General features: G+C 38.8%; 1 protein-coding gene across 1 annotated transcript in view; it reads right to left on the minus strand.

Annotated features, from left to right (window-relative positions):
• Positions 1-11,627: 11,627 nt before the first annotated feature.
• Positions 11,628-22,765, minus strand: part of SMARCA5 (SWI/SNF related, matrix associated, actin dependent regulator of chromatin, subfamily a, member 5) — a 34,055-nt gene continuing 22,917 nt past the window's right edge. The window contains exons 14-23 of the mRNA XM_005864878.2: positions 20,151-20,299; positions 19,842-19,961; positions 19,205-19,315; positions 18,550-18,663; positions 18,229-18,351; positions 17,064-17,196; positions 16,367-16,485; positions 15,777-15,989; positions 13,981-14,088; positions 11,628-12,863 (exon numbers count right to left, since the gene is read on the minus strand). Of these exons, the coding sequence (XP_005864940.1) occupies positions 12,798-12,863; positions 13,981-14,088; positions 15,777-15,989; positions 16,367-16,485; positions 17,064-17,196; positions 18,229-18,351; positions 18,550-18,663; positions 19,205-19,315; positions 19,842-19,961; positions 20,151-20,299 (1,256 nt within the window). The 3' untranslated portion in view covers positions 11,628-12,797. The remainder of the gene's footprint in view (positions 12,864-13,980; positions 14,089-15,776; positions 15,990-16,366; positions 16,486-17,063; positions 17,197-18,228; positions 18,352-18,549; positions 18,664-19,204; positions 19,316-19,841; positions 19,962-20,150; positions 20,300-22,765) is intronic.

Raw genomic sequence — 22,765 nt, forward strand, 5'->3', positions numbered from 1 at the left:
GGGGCAGCTCCTGTATTGAGCGTCTGCCCTCTGGTGATCAATGCACATCATACTGACCGGTTGTTCCACTGTTCAGTCAATTTGCATATTAGCCTTTTATTATATAGGATCAGACTGATAGAAATATGTATTAATATAGTAAAAACATCTCTTAATGAAAACAGATAAGAGGTCCCCAAAGTGCAGGACAGGGTCGAGGGAGGCATGAAAGAACAAGCTAAGAATGCTTCAGCCTCCACACCTACTATCTCCTCCAGCTCTGGGTGAGCTGAGTGTTTGTCACAATCATCAGTCCTCACAGATCCCACAGGCTCTAGGAGACAAAAACAAAACACAAAAAACCATGTCAAAGAGTCACATGCCACGACTTTGATGCAAGGAAGTATGATGAGATAAAATCAGTTGGAATTCTATTCATTTTTCTACTTTTGGAAGAACCTTTCAACGTGCAAAGCCTAGTGCACGGAGGATGACAAACACTTCTACATTCTGGGCAGGAGTCTTCACAGTTCTCATCTATCAGATTCTCTCATTTCTACGAACGAATGACTGATGGATGTTTCTGCTGAACTCCCCAAATCTGTAAGTTTCCCAAGTCTGTACTCCAAGTGGTTACTACTAATTCTCCAAACTGTTATGAAAGATGAAATCCAATATTATTTCTGATTTAAAATACAAGCAGCAGGAATGAGGCTGCCGCCATTGGTCATGTGACCTTCTTTTTTTCTTTTTCTTTTTTTGACAGAACATGGCTTACAATCTTTTATTTACATTACAAATGGAAAAATCAGTAGTTACTACAACAGCAGTAAGTGTAATAGATTTCACTATTTTAGAAAAAGGATTTAGCAACATAATCAAGGCCAAGATAATCTATTACAACAAAACAGAGATAATAATGAAAAATTTAAAGTGAGTCCCAAGCATACATAAAATATATAAAATGTTTGCAGCCACAAAATGAGAAAAAATATTCTATTTATACACCTAAATATATTACTAAGCATATAAGAATAAATAGGACCCTCCCCACCCAAAAAAACTCACAAAAACAAAAGCAGCCAAAATTTAAAAGATGAGACATAGGGAGGAAAATACTGTATTATAAAAAAGCAAAGAGAAAACACCACTTTCTTCATGTGACCTTCTTTTTCATTTTTTTTTAAATATATTTTATTGATTTTTTACAGAGAGGAAGGGAGAGAGATAGAGAGTTAGAAACATCGATGAGAGAGAAACATCGATCAGCTGCCTCCTGCACATCTCCCACTGGGGATGTGCCCGCAACCCAGGTACATGCCCTTGACCGGAATCGAACCCGGGACCTTTCAGTCCGCAGGCCGACGCTCTATCCACTGAGCTAAACCGGTTTCGGCTCTTTTTCATTTTTGCTAAAAGAAAACTTAAGGCAATAGCACTTTTGGTAGTAGACTTTGACAATCATTTCTTCAGGATAAGTAACCTATTTATTTTTTTAAAAATGAAAACTTGAGAGAGCAATGCTGTCATCTATTTCAATGACTTGTATAGTATTTCATAATTTTATTAGGAAATTCTAGGAAAACCCTATATTTCAGCATCCAAAATATTGGCTGCTTTTGACAAAATCTGGATAATGTTTCCTTTAGGTCTTTATGAGTTTTTTCATTCTTCTGAAACATTTGCAATCACTAATTTTGCATCTGAAAATAAGAAAGCATAGATGCCAAACTCATGAGCACACTTTATCTGACCTGACTTTTCCCTTACATCAACATGACATCAGACTTACATATTTTCTTTCAGGTTCAATGACCTATGATTGTGTAATAGTGGTTCCAGTTTGAAATTTAGGTGAATCTTCCATTTGCAACATTGAGAAGGTGTTTCTGTGGTGGGCAGTTAGGCAGACTTGAGCAGAGCAAAAACCATGGGCCAGTTTACAGAAGGTCCCCAGGACAGAAAGTCCTGGACACAATGGGCAGAACTGATAGAGCAAGTTTTGAAGGTAAGTATTGTTTTTTGGTGTGTGTGTGTGTTTTTAAAAATATATTTTATTGATTTCAGAGAGGAAGGGAAAGGGAGAGAGAGATAGAAACATCAATGTGAGAGAATTATTGATTGGCTGCCTCCTGCACGCCCCCTACTGGGGATGGAGCTCTCAACCTGGGCATTGTGCCCCTTGACTGGAATCTAACCAGGGACCCTTCAGTGCACAGGCCGACTCTCTAGCCACTGAGCCAAACCAGCTAGGGCTTTTGGTGCGTTTTTTTTGAATTTATTCATCTTTGTTGTTGTTGTTGTTAATCCTCACCTGAGGATAATTTTCTATTGATTTTTAGAGAGAGTAGAAGGGAGGAAGAGAGACAGAGAGAGAGACACATTGATTTGTTGCCTCCCACATGCGCCTGACCAGAGCTGGGGATCTAGCCTGCAACCGAGGCATGTGCCCTTGATCAAAATTGAACCCAGGACCCTTCAGTCCACAGGCTGACTCTCTATCCACTGAGCCAAACTGGCTAGGGTAAGATAAGTATTGTTAATCAGGACCTCACCCCAAGGCACCCTTTCCTCCCCTAGATTGTCTCAGGTTTTGTCGGCCAGATTCTCCCCCTGACCTTTTCTCCCCTGGCATATTCTCCTTCCTCTTAGACCCTCCTTCTCCATGCCCCCGACCCTTAGAGGAAATGGAGAAAAGCCCCGCCTGAATTCCATACAAGGACAGATGACAGACAGGCCCTGATAGGTCAGCGCCAAGAAGAAAGCAGTTAACCCCCCTCCAAGGGGATAACAGGACCCCTAGCCTACACCCCAGGGGCAGCTCTTTGAGCTGCCTGCCCACTGGAAACTTCCTTTTAGGGTTGAGTGTCGTCCCATGCACCAAGGTGTCACTGGTTCAATTCCTAGTCAAGGCACATGCCCGGGTTGGGAGCTGGTTCAATTCCTAGTCAGAGCACATGCCCGGGTTGGGAGCTCAATTCCTAGTAGGGGCATGCAGGAGGCAGCCGATCAATGATTCTCATTAGTGTTTCCATCTCTCTCTCCTTCTCCTTCCTCTCTCTCTAAAATCAATAAAAACATATTTTTTTTAAAAGTTTATGCTTTAATCAGGGAGAAACTGATTACTTTTTAATATTACTAAGGTTTAAAAGCTAATACCAAATATCTCATGTCATCTTCTAGGATAGAGCACAGCCAAAAGCTCAAGTTAGAAAACTTAACCATGTGGATATTGATGCTCAATTAGCCACAAACCACAAGGAGGCGCTGCCTCTAGTGAACCAGCCAGGACTTGATGGTTTCAGCCAGGCTTCTGCTGCCCTCTTCCAAGTTTATATCCCACAACTTACATTTAAGTATTTATAGATGATAGATAGATAGATAGATAGATAGATAGATAGATAGATAGAGATAATTTTATTGATTTCAGAGAGAAAGGAAGAGGGAAAGGGAGAAAGAGATAGAAACATCTAGGGTTGGAGCCCAGAACTGGGCATGTGCCCTGACCAGGAATTGAACCATAACCTCCTGGTTCATAGGTGATGCTCAATCATTGAGCCACACTGGCTGGGCAGATTTATAAATTTGAGAGTAGGAAAAAACAAGTCATGATCAAAAGTTCTGTAACAGTCCATTTAAAGGAAAATGATAACCAACAGGTATATTGAGGTGTGCTAACAATGTGCACCTCAAACTTCCTTGTGACTGAAGAATTAATTACCTGAAAGCGTAGGACATGAATTGTGGGGTCCCACTCCCAGAGACCCTGATTCAGTAGATTGGAGCATGATCTGAGAATTCGTATTTTTACAAGCTGTCGGTGCTGTCTCGGCTGCTGGTCCTCGGGCACACCCTGGAGTAACACGGCTTTAATATAACCGAGATGTACTTGAGCGAGCATAGGACTTGGGCCTGGGAATGGAAAATACTGGTGGCCAGGAAGCCAAGTTAAGACCAGGTTGTCAGAAGGAACCACGGAGAAGCTGACCACAAGAATGTCACCCACCCTGCCCTCCTTACTGAAAAACGCAGAGGTAGCTGATTTTATCTCCCTTTCTAACTGTCTGCTTCCTTGCAGATGTTGAAACCACTGGCCCGCATGTGAAGTTGATCAAGGTTTGACCGCTACATGACCTTCAGAGGGTGGTGGTAATGAGTCGTTGGCCATCTTCCCTCCACAGTGCAGGCACAAACATAGTTACCAGGCAAGACAGCTGGAAAAGGAAGTCACTGGGCCCTGAGATGGAAATTGCACAATTTCTGACTTTTTCAGAAAGCCCATCTCTGTGCGCAAGCCCGTTTTGTCCCCAGTTTATAAAAGCAGCCAAGCAGAGCCAGCCTTCACGCCGGCACAGCGGACCTTCCTTTCCTCTGTGCTCCCTCCTTTGTGCGAGAGCATAAGCTTAATAAAATCTGTTTGGAAATTTCTCCGGGGCTTCTCCTCCATTTTTATCTTGGGGATGTTATATTGTAAATCAGCGAGCTAAAGAGTGGGCGCCTTAATTAATCAGTAAGCCAAATTTGGAGTCTTTTATTACACTAGCGGTCTCAGAGGAGTTGTCTCTCAAAGTCTGAGCAAAAAGCACGGAGGAAATTTTCCCTTTATACTTTCCCAGTGTCTCTGTCCCCCAAATATGGGTTTTCTGGATCTTTTGCAGGCTTTACAAAGAGCCCTGTGTGCTGGGGTGGGGGCAGTGAGACTATATCTCAAGGCCTGGTCAGCGCCAGTATTGATAACTCCGTCTGGGGGTTGTATGGTTTATGGCCTTTCCCAAATGGGAGCAGTGCTGAAGTAAACAGGTCCTGCAGGACCAGAAAAGTGAGCTCATTCTCCCTAGTATTCAAGCAAGCAAGCATGCTTACAGAAGCCAATAGCAGGGTTAATTCACAGAACAAAGAACTATCTATGCTTAGTGGAAAATTCAAACAGCAGTTTTTACAAAACAGAGGTTACTATGCTTCAGGGAACCCAAGAACCCCAGCGCCAGGTAGCATAGTGACTTCAATACTACCAACAGCAGGTTCCCAAATAACGTTTGCTATAACACCGTGCATGAAAAGGGGCCACATGCTAACCGGATATGCTCAGGGAAGGCCTGCATGGTGGGCTTGCAAACTCAGGGACCTAAAGTAACCACACAGGATGGTCTGAAATTAAAACTTTTTAACTAAAAGCAGTTTATGGCAGGTAGTCATGTCCTAGGCTAGAATCTTCCATGACAAAGGTCAGTCTTTACCTTGACTGAGCTTGTCTGTTGTCTTTTGCACCTAAGATAACTTACGTTGGAATGGCAGGGAAACTCCTTTTTCCAGACCCTTCAGGGCACCACCAATGCACTAGGGCAGACCCTATAAATCCTCCCAGTTATTGTTATCATGTTAACTGTTGACTGTTAACTATCCTGTACCCGTCTATGTAAAAGATGTATGTGTCTATCATTTTACTTTTCTTAAATATGTTTTTTTAAGTGATTCTTAGAGAGAGAGGGAGAGAGAGACATTGATAAGTTGCCTCCCATATGCTCCCCAACCGGGGATTGAGCCCACAACCCAAGATCTTTCAGTGCACAGGACAACGCTCATCTAACTGAGTCACACCAGCCAGGGCCATTTTACTTTTCATCCAATTCCAGAGGTTTTCCAATTCCCGCCTTCCTAATCTATCACCAATGGATTTCATGTAAATCACTTGGGTCTTCTCTTTTGATTGTAATGGTGAAAATTGAGAGTGGGAAAGGACACGTAATGAGAACAGAGCCACAGTTGTCTAATAATTATTCACCTTACTAACTATAGGTAAGTTTTCTTACAGACCCTGGGAAACTGGAGGATGAAACAGTCTATAAAAGATAAGACACCTCAGAGCCCAGATGGGTCCATTACTCAGAAAAGAAATACATTTTGAGAGCAGACCAAGGACAGGACACGCTTTGATTTGGTCGCTGCACCTGGACCCTGACCCCCTCCAGGAGTTTTTCTCAGGAACGCTGACCATTCTCCGGTCCCAGGAACGGGCTGAGCTGTTTGTAACATCATAGAAGAATAGCCACCTTGTTATCGGACTTAGAGCTCCTGAAGGCCGGACTGCAGACTCTACCCTTGCCTTTCCATGTTACACTTGTAGCTTGCAGCTGCACGTAGCTATCTTCTCCTCATGTGTCTATAACCAGCCAACTGGCAAGGGGGGTCAGAGCAGATTTTTGTGGGTGACCAACTGCTCTCCCATACTGCTGGCAGTATTGGAATAAACACTCATATGATTCAACCCTGTCTCTGCTGAATTGGCTCAAGTGGTGACAGGCAGCCCGGACCCATTGGTTATCCGGTTTCAACCAGAGAAACCCCTGGCAAGCTATCTGCATATCCAATATTCAAGATAAAAACATTTCCTCTGAAATACTATTGAATAATCTTCCTAACTCTACACTTTAAAATAAAATCCATGTTACTGGGAGGTCACCTTAATCTGAAGGTATATTAAATAGCTGTTAAAGTTTAATTTTACTTTCTTTGGCAACATGTTTTAAAACAGTGCTTTTCTCATGGATCACCTCTGAGGATCTTATTAAAATGCAGATTCTAATTCAGCAGTTCTGGGAGGAGGCCTTAGATTCTGCTTTTCTAACTAGCTCCCAGGTGAAGGTTTTGAGCTTACAGCTGAAGGCCTGGAGTTTACTGTGATCTCAATTTTCAAACTACATCAGACTTAGAGTAACAGGTTTTTCGAATAAAACATGCAGTGCTCAGTGATGCGAGACAGCAGAAAGAAAGTGGTTTCAGGCAAGAGTAAGAGACCTGCGTGTCCATGGTGAGGACATTAGAATGTTTCTGTTGGGAACACCACCAGGTGTTAGACTGGTGGGGTCAGACCGGACCTGGGTTCAGCAACCTTAGTACTACTTGAGTTCTGGCTAGGAAAGAATTCAAAGCCAAAACTCAAACTATAAGACAACATTTATTTAGAAAATCACAGAGGTGGAAGAAGTAGGTGATGGGAAAAAAAAAATGGGTTTAGGAAACAAGTTACAGAAGCAAAAGGAGGGCCCTTATAGTTTAGAAGTGAGAAAGGTAAAAGTGATGATCCTGGGGGGGTGGGGAGGGGGAGGAGGAAGAGTGAGCCATGTCCCCTTTCCTAAGGGTTTTAAGGGTGGAGTTTTTAAGGGAGGACACTGGGGAAGATCTCAATAGAATGTTCAACAGTTTTCCAGGTGTGTCCTTTCAGGGTTGTGGTCTCCACTGGCTGATTGGCCAGCACCAGGGCAGGGGGTCATTATTCAATGGCAGTTGGCCATTGCGTTGTCTGGTTTTGAAGCTTTTCTGGGCCTGGAGCTGAAATACAACTGAGGCCTACCTAGATGTTACCTCTAGGGAGGAAAGGTCAGGGGGTCATGATCAGTGATGTGAAAGGTAGGATAGTCCAAATGGCAAGACCAGCAATGTGCTAGGGGAGGAAAGGTCGCCCTGGGGATGACGTCCCATCCTACACCTGTCCATTGCTAGGCACATAGGGCTTTTCACTCTGGTGATCTTTTGTACCTGGCCCATCGTCTTTGCTCTGCTCATGTCTGTCTAACTGCCTACCACATTTATGCTGTTGAGGTTCACCGGTGATGGGTGACTGCCTAACCTTGAGCAGATTCTCAACCTTGGCTGCATAAATCTGAATGTGGGGCCTATGCACTGTTTTGGATAGATACATTGAAATAGGTTACATCATTATTATATTTAAAAGAGCTGCCTGCCCCTTTCTTTAAAATGGCAATAGGGTCCTAGCTGGTTTGGCTCAGTGGATAGAGCGTCGGCCTGCGGACCGGGGGGCCCAGATTCGATTCTGGTCAAGGGCACATGCCCAGGGTTGCGGGCTCGATCCCCAGTGGGGGGGGTGCAGGAGGCAGCCAGTCAATGATTCTCTCTCATCATTGATGTTTCTCTTTTCCTCTCCCTTCCTCTCTAAAATCAATAAAAATTAAAAATGGCAATAGGAATGTGTTCTATGCCTGGAGCAAGTGCAATATTTTGAACTTGATTCAACTTCCTCATACTTTTTCAACTTGAGATTGTTACTGGGAAGGGGACCTGGTCCTGAATGGGTCTGCCTCAGGCCAGTGGGTAGTGTGTGAGTTCTGGACTTCGTGCAGGAAGGATGACACACGTCCAGGAGAATTTTAGAGGACGTTTATGAAAGCTGGAGGCAGTAAAACAAGAAAGGGCTGGGGAAATGAGCCTAGGCTGGGCTGCTTTGGCTCACTAAGTCAGAAAAAAAGGGGGCCTTGGGGACAGGTTCAAGAGGTTTGCCCGGGATGAACTGCCACTGCCCATTGCTGTCCTGGTTGCAAGCCTCCTGGGGTCCCTTAGAATTGAGGAGATGTGTGCCTGTGGGGGGAAAAAGGCAGGAGGGGGGAGGAGGGGTGAAGGCTCCAGTGTACTCCTGGCAGGGAGAGTGTGAGGTGGGAGCTTTGTTTTGAGGGGTTTTAAAGTTTTAAAGGCTGGGTGTTTAGGGGAGGATCTCAATAGAATATTCACCAGCTTTATGCTTATGTACCAAAATGAGGTTTATTCTTTTAACTTCATCTGTCCTTGGGTAGGGTTGGCAAATGGCACTAATTAGATTTCTGCTGTCTCCCTGAGTAGGGTGATTTAAGCTATTTACCCTCACTTACTCTTACATGCCCCTGGTTTAGGGAAGATAGGATTTAATAGATGGCTGCAAACTGCTTGCATCTAGATTTTCTATATGGCTGCAAACTGCTGTTTAACCGTCTGTTTCCCTATTCTACTTGTCTTGGCTTACTAGCCTGGCTCAAGATTGCTCACTGAATTAACATTTTTTTTAAGATAATGTTTTTATTGATTTTAGAGAGAGGGAGAGGGAGAAACATCAATGATGACAGAGAATCATTAATTGGCTGCCTCCTGCATGCCTTCTACTGGGGATTGAGCCTGCAACCCAGTCATGTATCCTGACCAGGAATTGAACCATGATCTCCTGGTTCATGGATCGATGCTCAACCACTGAGCCACACTGGATGGGCTGAATTAACATTTTTAAGATTACATAAACACAGTATTATAAAGCATAATTCTATTTGAGAAAAATATTTGAAACCTATCAACAAATAGATAGGCTAATTAGCAAAGTGTTAAATACTAAAATATTGACCAGTTTACTTTTTTGCTATGATATATCTACATGTAACAAGATATTGTGTCTCCTTTAAGGAAGACCAACAGTTAGAGGTGCATATAAATGCAACTACCCTAAATTAGGACTGTCTCATTCAGATTTCCGAGGTAAATATAACTTTTAATATGTTGTAATAAGTATAAGCACTGCTATAAAATTAGGCACACTTCAACTACTATACGTTAAGTACCCTAAATAAATAACTTTGCTATTGGAAATGTTGGCAGCAGCGAGAACGGCCCCAGATATTAGATCAGGGGGATCAGATGGGACCTTGGTTCAGAACCTCAATACTTGAGTTCTGCCTAAGAAAGAATTCAGAGCCAAGACTCAAACTATAAGAGCACATTTACTTAGAAAATCACAGGCAGAGGGGGATGGGCAGAGGTGGAAGAGGATATAGGGGAAAAAAGAAAAAAAAAGGTGACTGAAATTTAAAAACAAGAAAAAAAGTCACAGAAGTAGAAGGGAGAAGTAGAAGCAGGCTCAGGAAACAAGTTACAGAGGCAAAGGGGCCTTTGGAGCATAGGAGAAAGATGAAGTTATCACTTCTGGAAGTAGGGGGAACAATGAAGAAGGGAAAAGTGCGGGAACATCCTAAGGGCTTTTAAAGGCAGGGGATTTTAGGGGAGGATCTAGGGGAGAATCCTATATAATAAGAGGCTAATATGCAAATCGACTGAGCGGCACACTGACCACCAGGGGGCAGATGCTCAATGCAGGAGCTGCCCCCTGGTGGTCAGTGCCCTCCCACAGGGGGAGCGCCGCTCAGCCAGAAGCCGGGCTCATGGCTGGCGAGCTCAGTGGTAGTGGCAGGAGCCTCTTCTGCCTCTGCGGCAGCACTAAGGATGTCCAACTGCCGGCTTAGGCCTGCTCTGGGACTGCGAGAGGGCACAGGCTGGGCTGAGGGAACCCCCCACCGAGTGCACGAATTTTGTGCATCGGGCCTCTAGTCTCAATATAATATTCATCTGCTTTCCAGGTGTGTCCTTGGGGGTGGGGGGTCATTATTCAATGCAGCTGGTCCTGAGGTAGCCTGTTGTTGCTTGTCTGGTTTTGCTGCTTTTCTGGGCCTGGAGCTGACAACACAACTGAGGCCTAGATGTATTTGATGTGTCAGAACCTCAATGTCCTGGAGGCTTAATGCTTAAAGACTATTCTCCAGCCCCCTTGTTCGTTCCCCCTCTAAGGAGATCTAACCCACACAACATGCCATGACTAGAAACATGCCATAATTGGAAAAAGCAGGGAAGAATTCAAATCACATGACCAGCGCTATGAAATGTCAAGGGCTCAAAACTGCATGACCAAAGATACACTAGGGAAGGTATGGTAATGTTACCCTGGGGGTGAGGTCCTTGATTTCCGTTTTGCCTGTTGCTAGGCACCTGCAGCTTTCCATGATAACCTTCTGTACCCTGCCTTTCCTCTTTGCTCTGATCTTGTCTGCCTCCACAGAAAAATCTCCATTATCATTTCTTCAAGGTTTTAATGTTAGTATTTAAAATATTAACGTTGAAAATGATTACCTTTTATCAGTTTTATCTGGATCTCAATAAAATATAATCTTCCTATATAGAGAGACAGCCTTACTCAGTTATTAAATGTAACATTCTGAATAACAAACGACTGTAACCCTGTTCACCTATGTAAGCACCAGCTTCTAGGTTGGCCTCAGGCACCATTCTACGTTTAAAGCTTCTTCTTCCTCAATGGAAATTGAAAAAAAATTGGAAATATACTTTCAACTTTTAGTCTATCTTCTCCAACACAGTTCCTGTTTAAATCATGGTCTGACCATGCTTCCTTCCTTTAACAGTATATATAAAAAACATGGCTTTATTCTAGGTAAACATACAGTAGCAACAGCCAAATTGACTTGGGAAACACCAGTCTCACAAATTGGCTAAACTGATATACTAAATTTGAGTATTGTTTCTTCCACACTTTTTTTCAAGTGTTTCCCTTTCTTTTGTATTTGAGTCCACATGTTCTTAGGGGCTGGCACTATATATTTGATTCATTTTGCATTTCTACTGTCTATTCCCCCACCCCCCCCCCCCCCCCCAAAAAAAGACCATTTCTCTTCCTTTAGAAAACATCACTTCTTTGTGTGTCCCCTGTAACATTTCCTCAGGCTTTTATTTTTCCTACTATTTCTTCCAAAATGAGGTCACCACTCTTAGTAGCTCCTTCCATGAAAAAGAGTAAGCTTTCCTCAAATTTTCCATACATTAGATCTATGACTATTATTTTAAGAATCCAAGGTAGTATAGAAATCACTTTGGGGGGGAACACAAAATAAATTCAAATTACTCTACATCTGCCATAAACATTGTTTTGTTCAACACACAGAAATTTTAAAGGAAGAAGTCTAACTAAGTAAAGGGAAAAGATCATGTCTTAAGGAAATAAGTGAATAAAAATCAACTCAGAAAAGAAAGATAAAGAAAAGACCACTTAAGGATTATAAAAGTTATATTTATTCACGATGCTACATTTATTGCATTCCCTTAGAAAAATGGAGAACTGTTTATGTACCCAATTTGTACATATAAAACTTTATACAAATTATGTGTAGCACATAAAGGCTTCTGGTACAGCTAAAATCCTGACACTACAATTTGGGTAATCCTGCTGCAGGGTCTCCAGTTTGTCAAGTCTGTCCATAGAAAATTAAAAACTGGAATTACAGTCAGTCTTGCTGCTTACATGTAGAAATTATTTTAAAATATAATAAAATAAAATTTTCAATTCTCTAAAACTCAAAAAAGGTAAACTGGAAGGGGATACATTTTGTTACCAATTTCAGTTTAACAGCATGACAAATTCACAACCTTATTTTGGCTGGGAAAATAATCACCTTAGTTTTGACATTATCTTTCTAAGTTGTGGCTGCTTTAGAAGGTATTTAGTCAAAATTTCACCAAACAATTAAAAAAAATAATATTCCTCTTATAAAATGGTAATACCTAAGGAACCAGAAGATACTAAATGTCTTTGGCTATACAACTAAAAGGCCATTTCCCAAAAGAATGGGGCATATTCACCTCACAACCAACTACAGAAACAGAAAGCATAACAGAAATATGCATAGAATATAATAATTTTTCTTGCCTTTTTCTCCCATTCTACCCATATAATAAGCAAGGAGAATTTATACAATCTTTCCAGATGAGACTAAATAGCACTCCAAAGATGATACCCAAATTTCTGCAAAGGCAAGTGAATTAAAACAATTACAGAACTAAGTGAAAACTGAAGGGACAAATGTCATTTGCAATTTTTTTTTTGTTTGCTTTTTTTAAGCCCTGTGAGTGTAGAAACTATAGCTGACAAACAAATAGGCACAATCTTCACATATGGAACTATAATAGAAAAATAAATCAAATGAAACATTTATTAATAAATGAAGCCTATTTTATTATTTCAAGTGTTAATGATAAAAAAAATTTCAGCACAGCTGTTGCATTTAAAAAAGTGAAACTACATACTATGTTTCTAGCTCAATAAACAGATGAACCTGATGTCTTTGAATGACATAACAATTGAGCATTGTACAGTACATCTTATGAAGACCCGTAAATTAAAGAACTACTGGTTTAAAGTTAGTGATTATGAAACAAATGTGTATTCATAGTTTCAGCTTCTTTTTTCTTCCTCGACCATCAGGTGCTCCATCCATTTTACGTTTCTGTGTCTATAAACAAACAGAAGGATTACTTTTCATCACAAGACTAATGTTAAGTGTATTAACAGACACACCATAGCACTTTACTAATAACTGCTACATAGTAATAGGTATTAGATGCTCTTACTCAGAATCTTATCTACTCATATTGCTAACAAATAAAAAAATTTTAATGCTAATAATGAAATAACTCATAAGCAGCAGGTAAATCAATACACCAAATATCTAAAATGCCCTCTTACCAAAAGAAAGCAGTAATAAAAAGTATTTTGTGAGATTACGTATATATCAGATATTATCCAGAAACATTTATTTATTCATGATTTTATAAACTATTAAATAACAAGATGGCTTCTTTACCTTAAAAGTTTTGCTTTCACATTGCTAAGATATCAATCACTAGGACAATAAATCAAGTTCATAGTGAAGTAGTAAAGCCATTGCTTTCTTACTATTTTTTTTTTAAGTTAATGGAAACAAGTCTTTATTAAGTAACTTTTAATATCAGAAAATAAAACACTTATAATTCTCTTTACAGCAAATATATAATATCAGTGCTTTGGCCATCTTAAGTTAATCCTAATATTTCTTTAAACACTCTAAATTATAACTTGTATTCCCCAAGGTCACATGTACACTCCTGGCATTCATACTTTGCAGATTTTCACAAATCCCCCATATTTATGAACTATCATATCATAATGTGATTTCACCCACAATGCAATCAAGTTTAATTTATACTTTAAGTGACCCAAGGCTATATTATTTACCAAAACCAAAACAAAAGGAACCTAATATCAATGATAGCCAAGTAGTGCACAGATTCTTAAAAAGAAAAAAATTAAGTGCTCAAATCTATATATATATAAAAGGCTAATATGCAAAGTGCCCTTGCGGGAGTTCAGCCTGGAGTTCTATCCTTCACTATGACGTGCGCTGACCACCAGGGGGCGGCATGGAATGAAGGAAGGCCCCGGCCAGCAACCAGCAGCCAGGGAACCCCAGTTGGCAGCCGGCAGCCAGAAGGCCCCAACTGGCCCTGATCATCAGCCAGGCCTAGGGACCCTACCCGTGCACAAATTTTGTGCACCGGGCCTCTAGTATTTACATATTTGTGACTACTTACTGAAGGCTTTGGTCCTCTTTTCTTTTTCTCTGCCTTCTCCTTTTCTTCTAGTTCCATGTTTTCTCTTTCAATCAAGGTTATTAAGGTGTTACACCTCCTTTGGAGCTCCTGAGTTGCAAACATAAATTTACACAGTATTTGTATTTTTCATTATACATTTCATGATTATAGTTAGAGTATGTTTAAATAGAGTAATATAAAGTCACTTACACCCCTGAAATAAATATAAGGATAAAAATGTATTTGTAAATATTTCTATTATTTAAAGCCAAACTACTGTGATTCTTTATAAACCCTTCATTCACTTCAGAATTAACAGTGAAAATGAATATCTCATAATATATGCAACACTGCTACTAAGATCTATGCCTGAGAACTGTCATTTATATCCAAACTTAGGTAATAGTGTGCATATTTGAGGGTCAAAAAATCAACTAGAGCCCTAGTCAGTTTTGCTCAGTGGATAGTGTCAGCCTGTGGACTGAAGGGCCCTGGGTTCGATTTCGGTCAAGGGCACATGCCTGGGTTGCGGGCTCAGTCCCCAGTGGGGGATGTGCAGGAGGCAGGCAATCAATGAGTCTCTCATTATTGATGTTCCTGTCTATCTCCTTCTCCCTTCCTCTCTGAAATAAAAATATATTTTTAAAAATCAACTATAACTAACTTTAGTAAGAGGTGCATATAATCTTTGCCTTAAAAGCATTATCAGTACCACATGCCATCCTTCCCAATTTTGAAATTATAGGCAATGAAGTTTACGATGAGCTCTACCTCATCTCTCTCCAGTAACCTATATAGCCTCCAGAGAAGATTTTAGAGTATAGTGTAGAAGTAGATAACCCTCCCCAAAAAACAGGAGTCTACTTGTTGCTGGCTAAGAGCTCCCTTCCTTCCTGAGCAAAAATTATTTTCTTATAGTGATACTATTACACAATCACAGCAAAATCATTTTAAAATACTGTTTTATAGAATATACCATACAAGGTTTAGAAATATTTGCAATAGCATAGAGCTAGGAGGCAGAACACTGTATTTCCCTTAACAGGGGCACTGTGAGGCACATATGCCAGGATGTGTTACAGATGTGCTGCAGCATGAATTCTCTTGGCTCTTAGGAAAGGATTACACCTCAACTGTTTATCATAAGGGGCCATACATATTATTAATTTTTATGTGTGACTTAACATAAAACATGATAGAAAATTAATACACAGTTTTACACCATGGCATTGTAATGGTAAATCGATGTGACCCTATGTGTCTTGTTTTACTCAGCACAAAACCGTGCTTCCTTATGAACTATATAAATAGTTCCTACTTGAAAGGGCATATGGTAGAGCTGTTAGCAACTGAATCTATAACCTCTAACTACATTATAATGCATTTGCACCTCAGCATTTCCCAAATTAGGGTTTCACAAAACAGCAACCCCTCTGGATGTTTACTGGGGGGAAAAATTCTTCAGTCGTCAAACATGAAAAGATTGAAGAGTGACGGTACATTTTAAATATACCTAAGGAAATCGTATTATAAATATAAAGATGTTTAAACTTTTTTTATCCCAATATTTCCCAAACTTAAAACTTTTGGACATGTTACTATCTAAAGGATAGGACCAATAAACTCAAGTTATAGATGGTACTGGGATTTTAACTGATAACCTATGACACCCAACAATATTTTAACAAAATTTACCTCAAAGATGCAGTGGAAGCACAATTTTCTCTAAGAAAAGAAGTTACCTTAGTTAAGAGAATAGTAACCGTTTGCGCATTACACAAGACCCAAGCACTCACCATTGCAGTTCTGGATTTAAGAAACCAGTCAAATCTGAACTGAGGAGAGTTGCGAATACACTGTCGCAGTTCATCATAAACATTTTCTTTGTCGAATCCAAGCTTATGAAGCATGCAGATCAGAAAACGATCCTCTTCTTCAGTATAGTTTTTTCCTTTGTTAGTACCATATGATATTCTCAGCTGATGAAAAGGTGCTTTGTACCGTCCAATCTAGCAAAGTCAGATTTTACATTATATAAAATCTAAATCCTATATAATCTGTATTTCAAACTCAGCTTTAGTAAAATTAGCTATACTATATTTCAAATCAGAATTTTCTACCCATAACACCTCAATTGCATTATATCCTCTTTGTCCTAAAACAATTTTAGTCTTTACTGTTCTAAAGAGAAAGAGCTGATTGCCTCAGACCCAGATACAGTAACTGAAATCTGAGGTAAATTCAGTTGAGAGAATACCTGTAACATTTGAATGTTTTTCTCTGAAGAAAACTCTAATTTTAAATCATCATTCTTTTCTTTGTTAAAAGTTATTTTAATTTTTATACAGGTAGGAGTTACTAACTACCACATTAATGTGCAAAGTACCTTTGTATCAAGTGCTTTTTTGATACTAATTCTTCTTTGAATTCTTGCCTCTCCCCTTTCAATCTGAGCCATAATTTTTTCTATGTCCTGGAGCTCATTGCATCTTTCCCAAAACACAGCTGTAAAATAAAAGTTGGACAGACGAGATGGGTGGGAGTGAGAGAAATATAACTTGTTAGTATTAATGCTCTTATTTTATTTGCTAAGAAATGTTTCCAGTTCTCCCAAATATAATACTGGAAAGTAAATAGGTATTTATAATTTCTCAGTTTCCTTAACTGTAAAAAAAATAAAGAGATAAATTGGATGATTTAAATATCTCCCAATTCTTCAATTTCTGCTACTCTGAAATTCTAAGCAGACTCATCACAGCCCAACTACACATATACACTTGACAATCCAACTGACTTTAGGAAACAGGTGTTAATTGAGAAGTTATGGAGAGAGATAAAGTATTAATGACAGCATATTTTTCAGCAACCTATTCTTACTTTCTTGGCTACAGCTATTTAGCTAGGGTAAAAAAATAAACAATTGTGTCATTTTAAAGAAGGGAACATTTTCTAACTCAGTTTTAAGAAGTTGAGGCAAAATTTGGCTTATCAAAACACAGTAATTCAGAGTAAGAAAATCTGAACTTTCCAGCAGCTCTCCAAAAGCCTGAGAACATTCTTATACCGATTAAAGTAAGAGTTACCTGAATATTCAATAACTTCTTCTGGAGTTTTTCCTTCTACTTCTCTTGCTATATTTTCAATATCATCACGACCCCACTTCTCATTAGCTTTGATAAACTGGTTAAAATCTCTCTTATTCCAATTGGTAAATCCCTTCAAAGCAACAGAAACAATATTTAATCACAGCACAATGAACTTAGAAAAGATGCTATTACATTTTATCAATGCTTGTAAGTATTACAGAAAATACTAATTTTTGCTTGTTCCTCATCTTTTTGTTGTTATTAATCCTCACCCGAGGATATTTTTCCCATTGCTTTTTAGAGAGGGTGGAAGGGAGGGAGGAGGAGAGAGTTAGGAACATCGATGTGAGAGAGACACATCGATTGGTTGCCTCCTGCATGCATACACTGACCAGGCTTGGGATCTAACCTGCAACCCAGGTATGTGCCCTTGACCAGGAATCTAACCTGTGACCCCTTGGTGCTGAGTCTTTTTTTAAATTAAATATTTTTCAGTGGTAACTTGCACGTACACATATATTGCGCAAATACCCAACCTAACTGGAAGAGAGTAAGAAACGCTGCATGTAAAGGTGACATTTTCACTGAGCTCTGACAGATAAGGAGTTCGCCAGGAAGAATGAACATAGCTTAAAGAGCAGAGACATAAGAAAAGGGAAAACGAAGCTTTAATGTTAGATTAAGGCCAGATTCTGAAAGACTTTTATTGAACTCTAAAGGACGATAAGCAAAAAGTACCAAGCAAAGATGTATAACTGACAATTATAACTTAGTAGCAATGTGGAAGATTCACAAGAAAGGAAAGATGAGAACACTAGAAGAAAGGTAATCAAAAGGACACCCACTTAACCAAGGCTGGTGAAAATCTATCATCTTCTCAACTACCTTAACTAGTGACAATCAAAATATAGCCTTAACCCATATGCCCATGTTTTATCATCTTCAATTGCTCCACTTTGAAACAAAAACTTGTACTCTTTTGTTCAGGAAGTTTTTCTGTATTTTAGTTGCAATTATAGTTTGGTCCTAGGAGCATGTCCATGCAGCGTCCACTTACTCCGCCACCATTTTTAATCCCCAAAACTTGTACTCCTTTGTATACCCCAACACAGTACCTTACAAAACAACAGTTACTAAATTTTGTATTGATTGAAGACTATACCTGTGTTAGAAGCTTCTCTTTTTCTTCTAACTCTTCATCATTAAGGGGTTCAGCTTCATCAATTTTAAGCTGTTCTTCTTTTTGTGCCTGTGCTGCATTTGGTAGGTCAGGATTTCGAGGTACCTAAAAAAAATATATTTTCCTATGTCACCAATCAGTAAAATTTACAAAAAATGTGATGGACTAATTAACTCTTAAACTAAATGACATTTCACAAATTTTAATCCAACCATGCAAGAAAACGTACCAAGAGCTTCTATTTATTTTATTAAGTTAAAAACAAACCAGATTAGTTATGAACAAAGTGTTATTTGTTATTACCTTGTACCCAATGGTTTTTCTGTAATACAGAATCTCTTTTTCCAATAATTCAAATAAACGTGGAGGAAAGAACTGGAAATCCTGAACATTGGGTTGTTTTGGAGGTCGAGGAGCCTAAAGAAAAAGAAAATTATATTGTCCATAAAGAATAAACTATTTTGCTTTAAATCTATCTCTAATCATCTTTAGTCCATAAACCATGGCAACCAATTTTTTAAGCAAGAAAATTCATATTTCAATACAACTGAAATAACAATCATTTAAATGCAGATCCAAAATCAATTTTAAGAAAACTTTTAGCAATTAAAAACTGACTGAGGCACACTATAAGAAATCACACAAAATGCAAATTTCCTGGCAAATTTGATAAGAATAAAAGAGCCCAGCCAGTGTAGCTCAGTGGTTGAGCCTTGACCTATGAACCAAGAGGTCAGGGTTCAATTCCCAGTAAGGGCACATGCCTGGGTTGCAGGCTCAGTTCCCAGTAGGGAGCATGCAGGAGGCAGCTGATCCATGATTCTCTCCCATCATTGATGCTTCTATCTCTCCCTCTCCCTTTCTCTCTGAAAGCAATAAAAACATACTTAAAAAAAGAAGAGGAGAAAAAAATAATTCACATTTCCAATATCCAAGTTTTTTTGCTCTGTCAACTCACCTTGGGTGCTTTAGGTTCACTCACACGAAGAGCTTCCCTGAAATAGGCATCAACGGCATAGTTGGCTTTTCTTTCTCGTTTAGGTGGTTCAATCCACTCTGTGAATGCAATCTAGCAGCAGATGAGAAACAATTCAAATCACAGATTTTTATTATATCTAGTTGCATATCTTACAGGAATGCTAGTTACATCATTTAGGCCAGCGGTCGCCAACCTTTCGGACCTCATGGACCACCAGTGGTCCGTGGACCACCGATTGGCGACCGCTGATTTAGATTACTTCTTGCAAATGGAAAGACATTCATAAAATCCTGGACTACAAGCTCTACAAGAACAGGGACTGTGATACTTTGTTCAACACTGTAATCAACATGTAGTATAATGTCTAGTGAAGAGCACAGGCTATTCAGGAAGTATTTTTTGACCGAATTAATAATTCTGTTCAGTGGGGGGGGGGGGGGGGGGGAGCTACAAAATGTATACTACAACTCAAATTAGGAGAAAAATGTAGATACATATTTAGCCTAGACAATATTCAGAGGATATCATGTCTAAATGTTAATAAATTTACAACTAACATTGAAAATTCCAAGTTTCAAGTAAAAAAAGCCTTCGAGTCAGCAAAGCCTCTAAGTACCTTTTGTTTTTCTCTATAGTCCTCCCCTTCGAAGTTATAAACACTCGACTCCGTGTCCATTGTGAAGTTCCTAAGGGAGCTCTCACCCATCTTGGAGAGTTTCTCATTCATCTCTGCAGTCTAGGAACAAAAGAAACACCTTTTAGTTTAAGAATTTAAAAAGCAGAACTATGGTCAAGTGGCTTAGGCTTCACAGTACACAAAAGCTTTTATGGAAATAACACTATAATTCACGTAACAATTCTTTCCTCAGTTTGGCTTTAAAATATTTCACATATTGAAAACATTATCATTTAATCTATATCTCACCTTCTTTGCACCTCTTTCCAAAATACCATCAATGTCCTCATCAGTAATCTCACTTTCCTTTGAAGCAAATACATGTGTTGCCCCATGTCTAATCATTTGAAGCATTTCATCTTTCCCAATTTTGTTCAGATTCTGATCCACAAGTCTTCCTGAAAAAAGATTATGTTGTATAATGTTAACTGAACTTTATTTTACTGGAAACCTGAAATTTTAAATGTCAGATCTAATAGTGTATCATTTTGCTTCAAGTATCAGTCATTTCATATGTCACATATACTTTTCATTTTTATATAAAATTTAAAGCCAAATTTTCACTTGGTAAGCTTTGAAATGTTTCTAAACCTATTTATGTATTATGTAATGAAGCCTGTTTTATATTCAATAAAATATATTCTTGTATTGGGCGAATAATAGTAATTTGGGATATGTAAAATTAAAATTATTAGCAAGATTAATAAAAAAAGTATCAAGAGATGAGAACATTATAAACACAAGAAGCTTCTGAAAGCAGAAAGATGTTAATACTAAAACTCCCAAATCAACTTTTCCTATTCAGAATGGTGGAGTACAAAAAAACCTTCAAATCTCCAAATTTTATGTAAGGACCAAAATATACATCAATTTCTGAAAACTCCCTAATCTTAAAAACTGAAACTGTTGAAAGTTTATCTTGATCACAGAGAAAAATAAACACCAGAAAAGTAATTATTAAGATCTCCAACTGGCAAGAATTTTGCCAACTATGTAATTTGTGTTTTCAAAAATATAGCATCAAAGCAAAACAAAATACTACATAGAATTGTTTTCAACCTTAAGGACAACTCACATATACTTATACAAATTAATATACAAGTTGTAATAAGTAGCTAAAGATCCAAGTCCCCCAGTGGATGCCTGAAATCACAGATAGTACCAAACCCTCCATATACTGTATTTTTTCTTATACATACAAACGTATGATAAAGTTTAATTTATAAATAAGGCACAGTAAGAAATTAACAATAGCTATTAATAAAGAACAATTAGAATATATTTATAATAAAAGTTGTGGTCTCACTCTGATAACCGAGACAGCTACCAAGTGACTAATGGGCAGGTAGCCTATACAGCAAGCATGTCAAACTTAAAGGCTAACAGGGGCCAAATAAACGAGGTATGTGGCCCACAGGAGAGTTTGATATGCTTGCTATACAGCATAGATACACTGGACAAAGGGATCATTCATGTCCCAAGTAGGACGGAAGCGGGAGATTTCATTATGCTACATTATGAACAGCACAAAATTTAAAAGTTATGAACTGTTTTTTTTCTAAAAATAGCCCTTAAGCATTTTTAGACTGTGGTTGACTATGGATAACAAAACCACACAAAGCAAAACTGTGGATAAGAGGGAACTATTGTATCCACAGAGCATTTTTCTTTGGGTTAAAACCCATCACACTGCTGTCAAAACTGTCCTTAGGCTTATGTAAACTACTTCCTTGTGAGGGAGCTTTTCAGAATACAGGGCTTCCGGGGGTTCTCATATTATGTCCTTAAGTCCACAAGACAGTAACAGAGGCATGCACCCGATTAACAAAGCTACTGGCACAAAATCTGCCCCAGTAAATAACTTTAAAAAATAAGCTGAAAAACTCAAACAGATTTTCTAAGTAAAGGAATTAATATTATTTTAATATAAAACAAACAAACATGTTTCATAGGTGAGAATAATTGAGAACAAGAGCCACATGGCAGGTGTTTTCTAAACACATGGATAACTGTGAGGGGAAAAAACAACTAATCATTACATCACCCATGAGAAACTTCACTCTTTACCAAGTCCCTTTAAGTTCCCAGAGATTTTCCTAATTATACACTTCACTCTAATAGTTAATATAGTTCCTGAACCCATGTCTGAGTACTTTCTAGCTGTACTTGTATAAAACGGTGGACAAGTGACTTGCTCCTACCTGATGCTAACCTCAATCTGGCATGAAGACTAAAGGACATAACAGATGTAAAGACTGTTTGGCACAAAGCAAGATTCAATGTTAAACTATTATTAACAAAAACAACTAGAAATAAGCAATCATTTACTGTCTTCAGGTATTCAGACGTGTGACCAACACTATGGCTGGCATTATGAGACAGATAGCAAAGAAATGTGACATTTATATGGAAATTAGAGACTGGTTGACAAAACCAAGATACATACATTATCAGTGAACATGGTAACAGTGTACCTCTCAGTTTTTCAGACAGAAAAAATATGCTCATGATGCATTATGAGAAGGAAAATAACTAATGTCGGTTTAAAATTATGGAGAATTTTTTTTTTTTCCATTTTGGTTCGTAGGTCAACGCTCAACCACTGAGCCATGCTGGCCAGGCTTTTCTCCATGTCTCATCATCATCAATAGCTTCATGAAAACATAAATCTCTTCCTTAAAAGCTGATCTACAGTAAGAACTTGAAATTTCCTTCAATTAATTCAAAATTCAAAATTCCACTTTCCTTTAGTCCTATTTCCATAAATGTTTATTCCATTTCTCCCTCTCACTAAGCTCCTTGAAAGTAAGAACATTGGTCAGTTTCATTCACCAGTGTATTGTCAGCACTAAGAACAGTGCCTG

Source organism: Myotis brandtii, unplaced genomic scaffold (assembly GCF_000412655.1).
Source record: "Myotis brandtii unplaced genomic scaffold, ASM41265v1 scaffold192, whole genome shotgun sequence".
In the NCBI taxonomy this organism is placed as follows: Eukaryota; Metazoa; Chordata; class Mammalia; order Chiroptera; family Vespertilionidae; genus Myotis; species Myotis brandtii.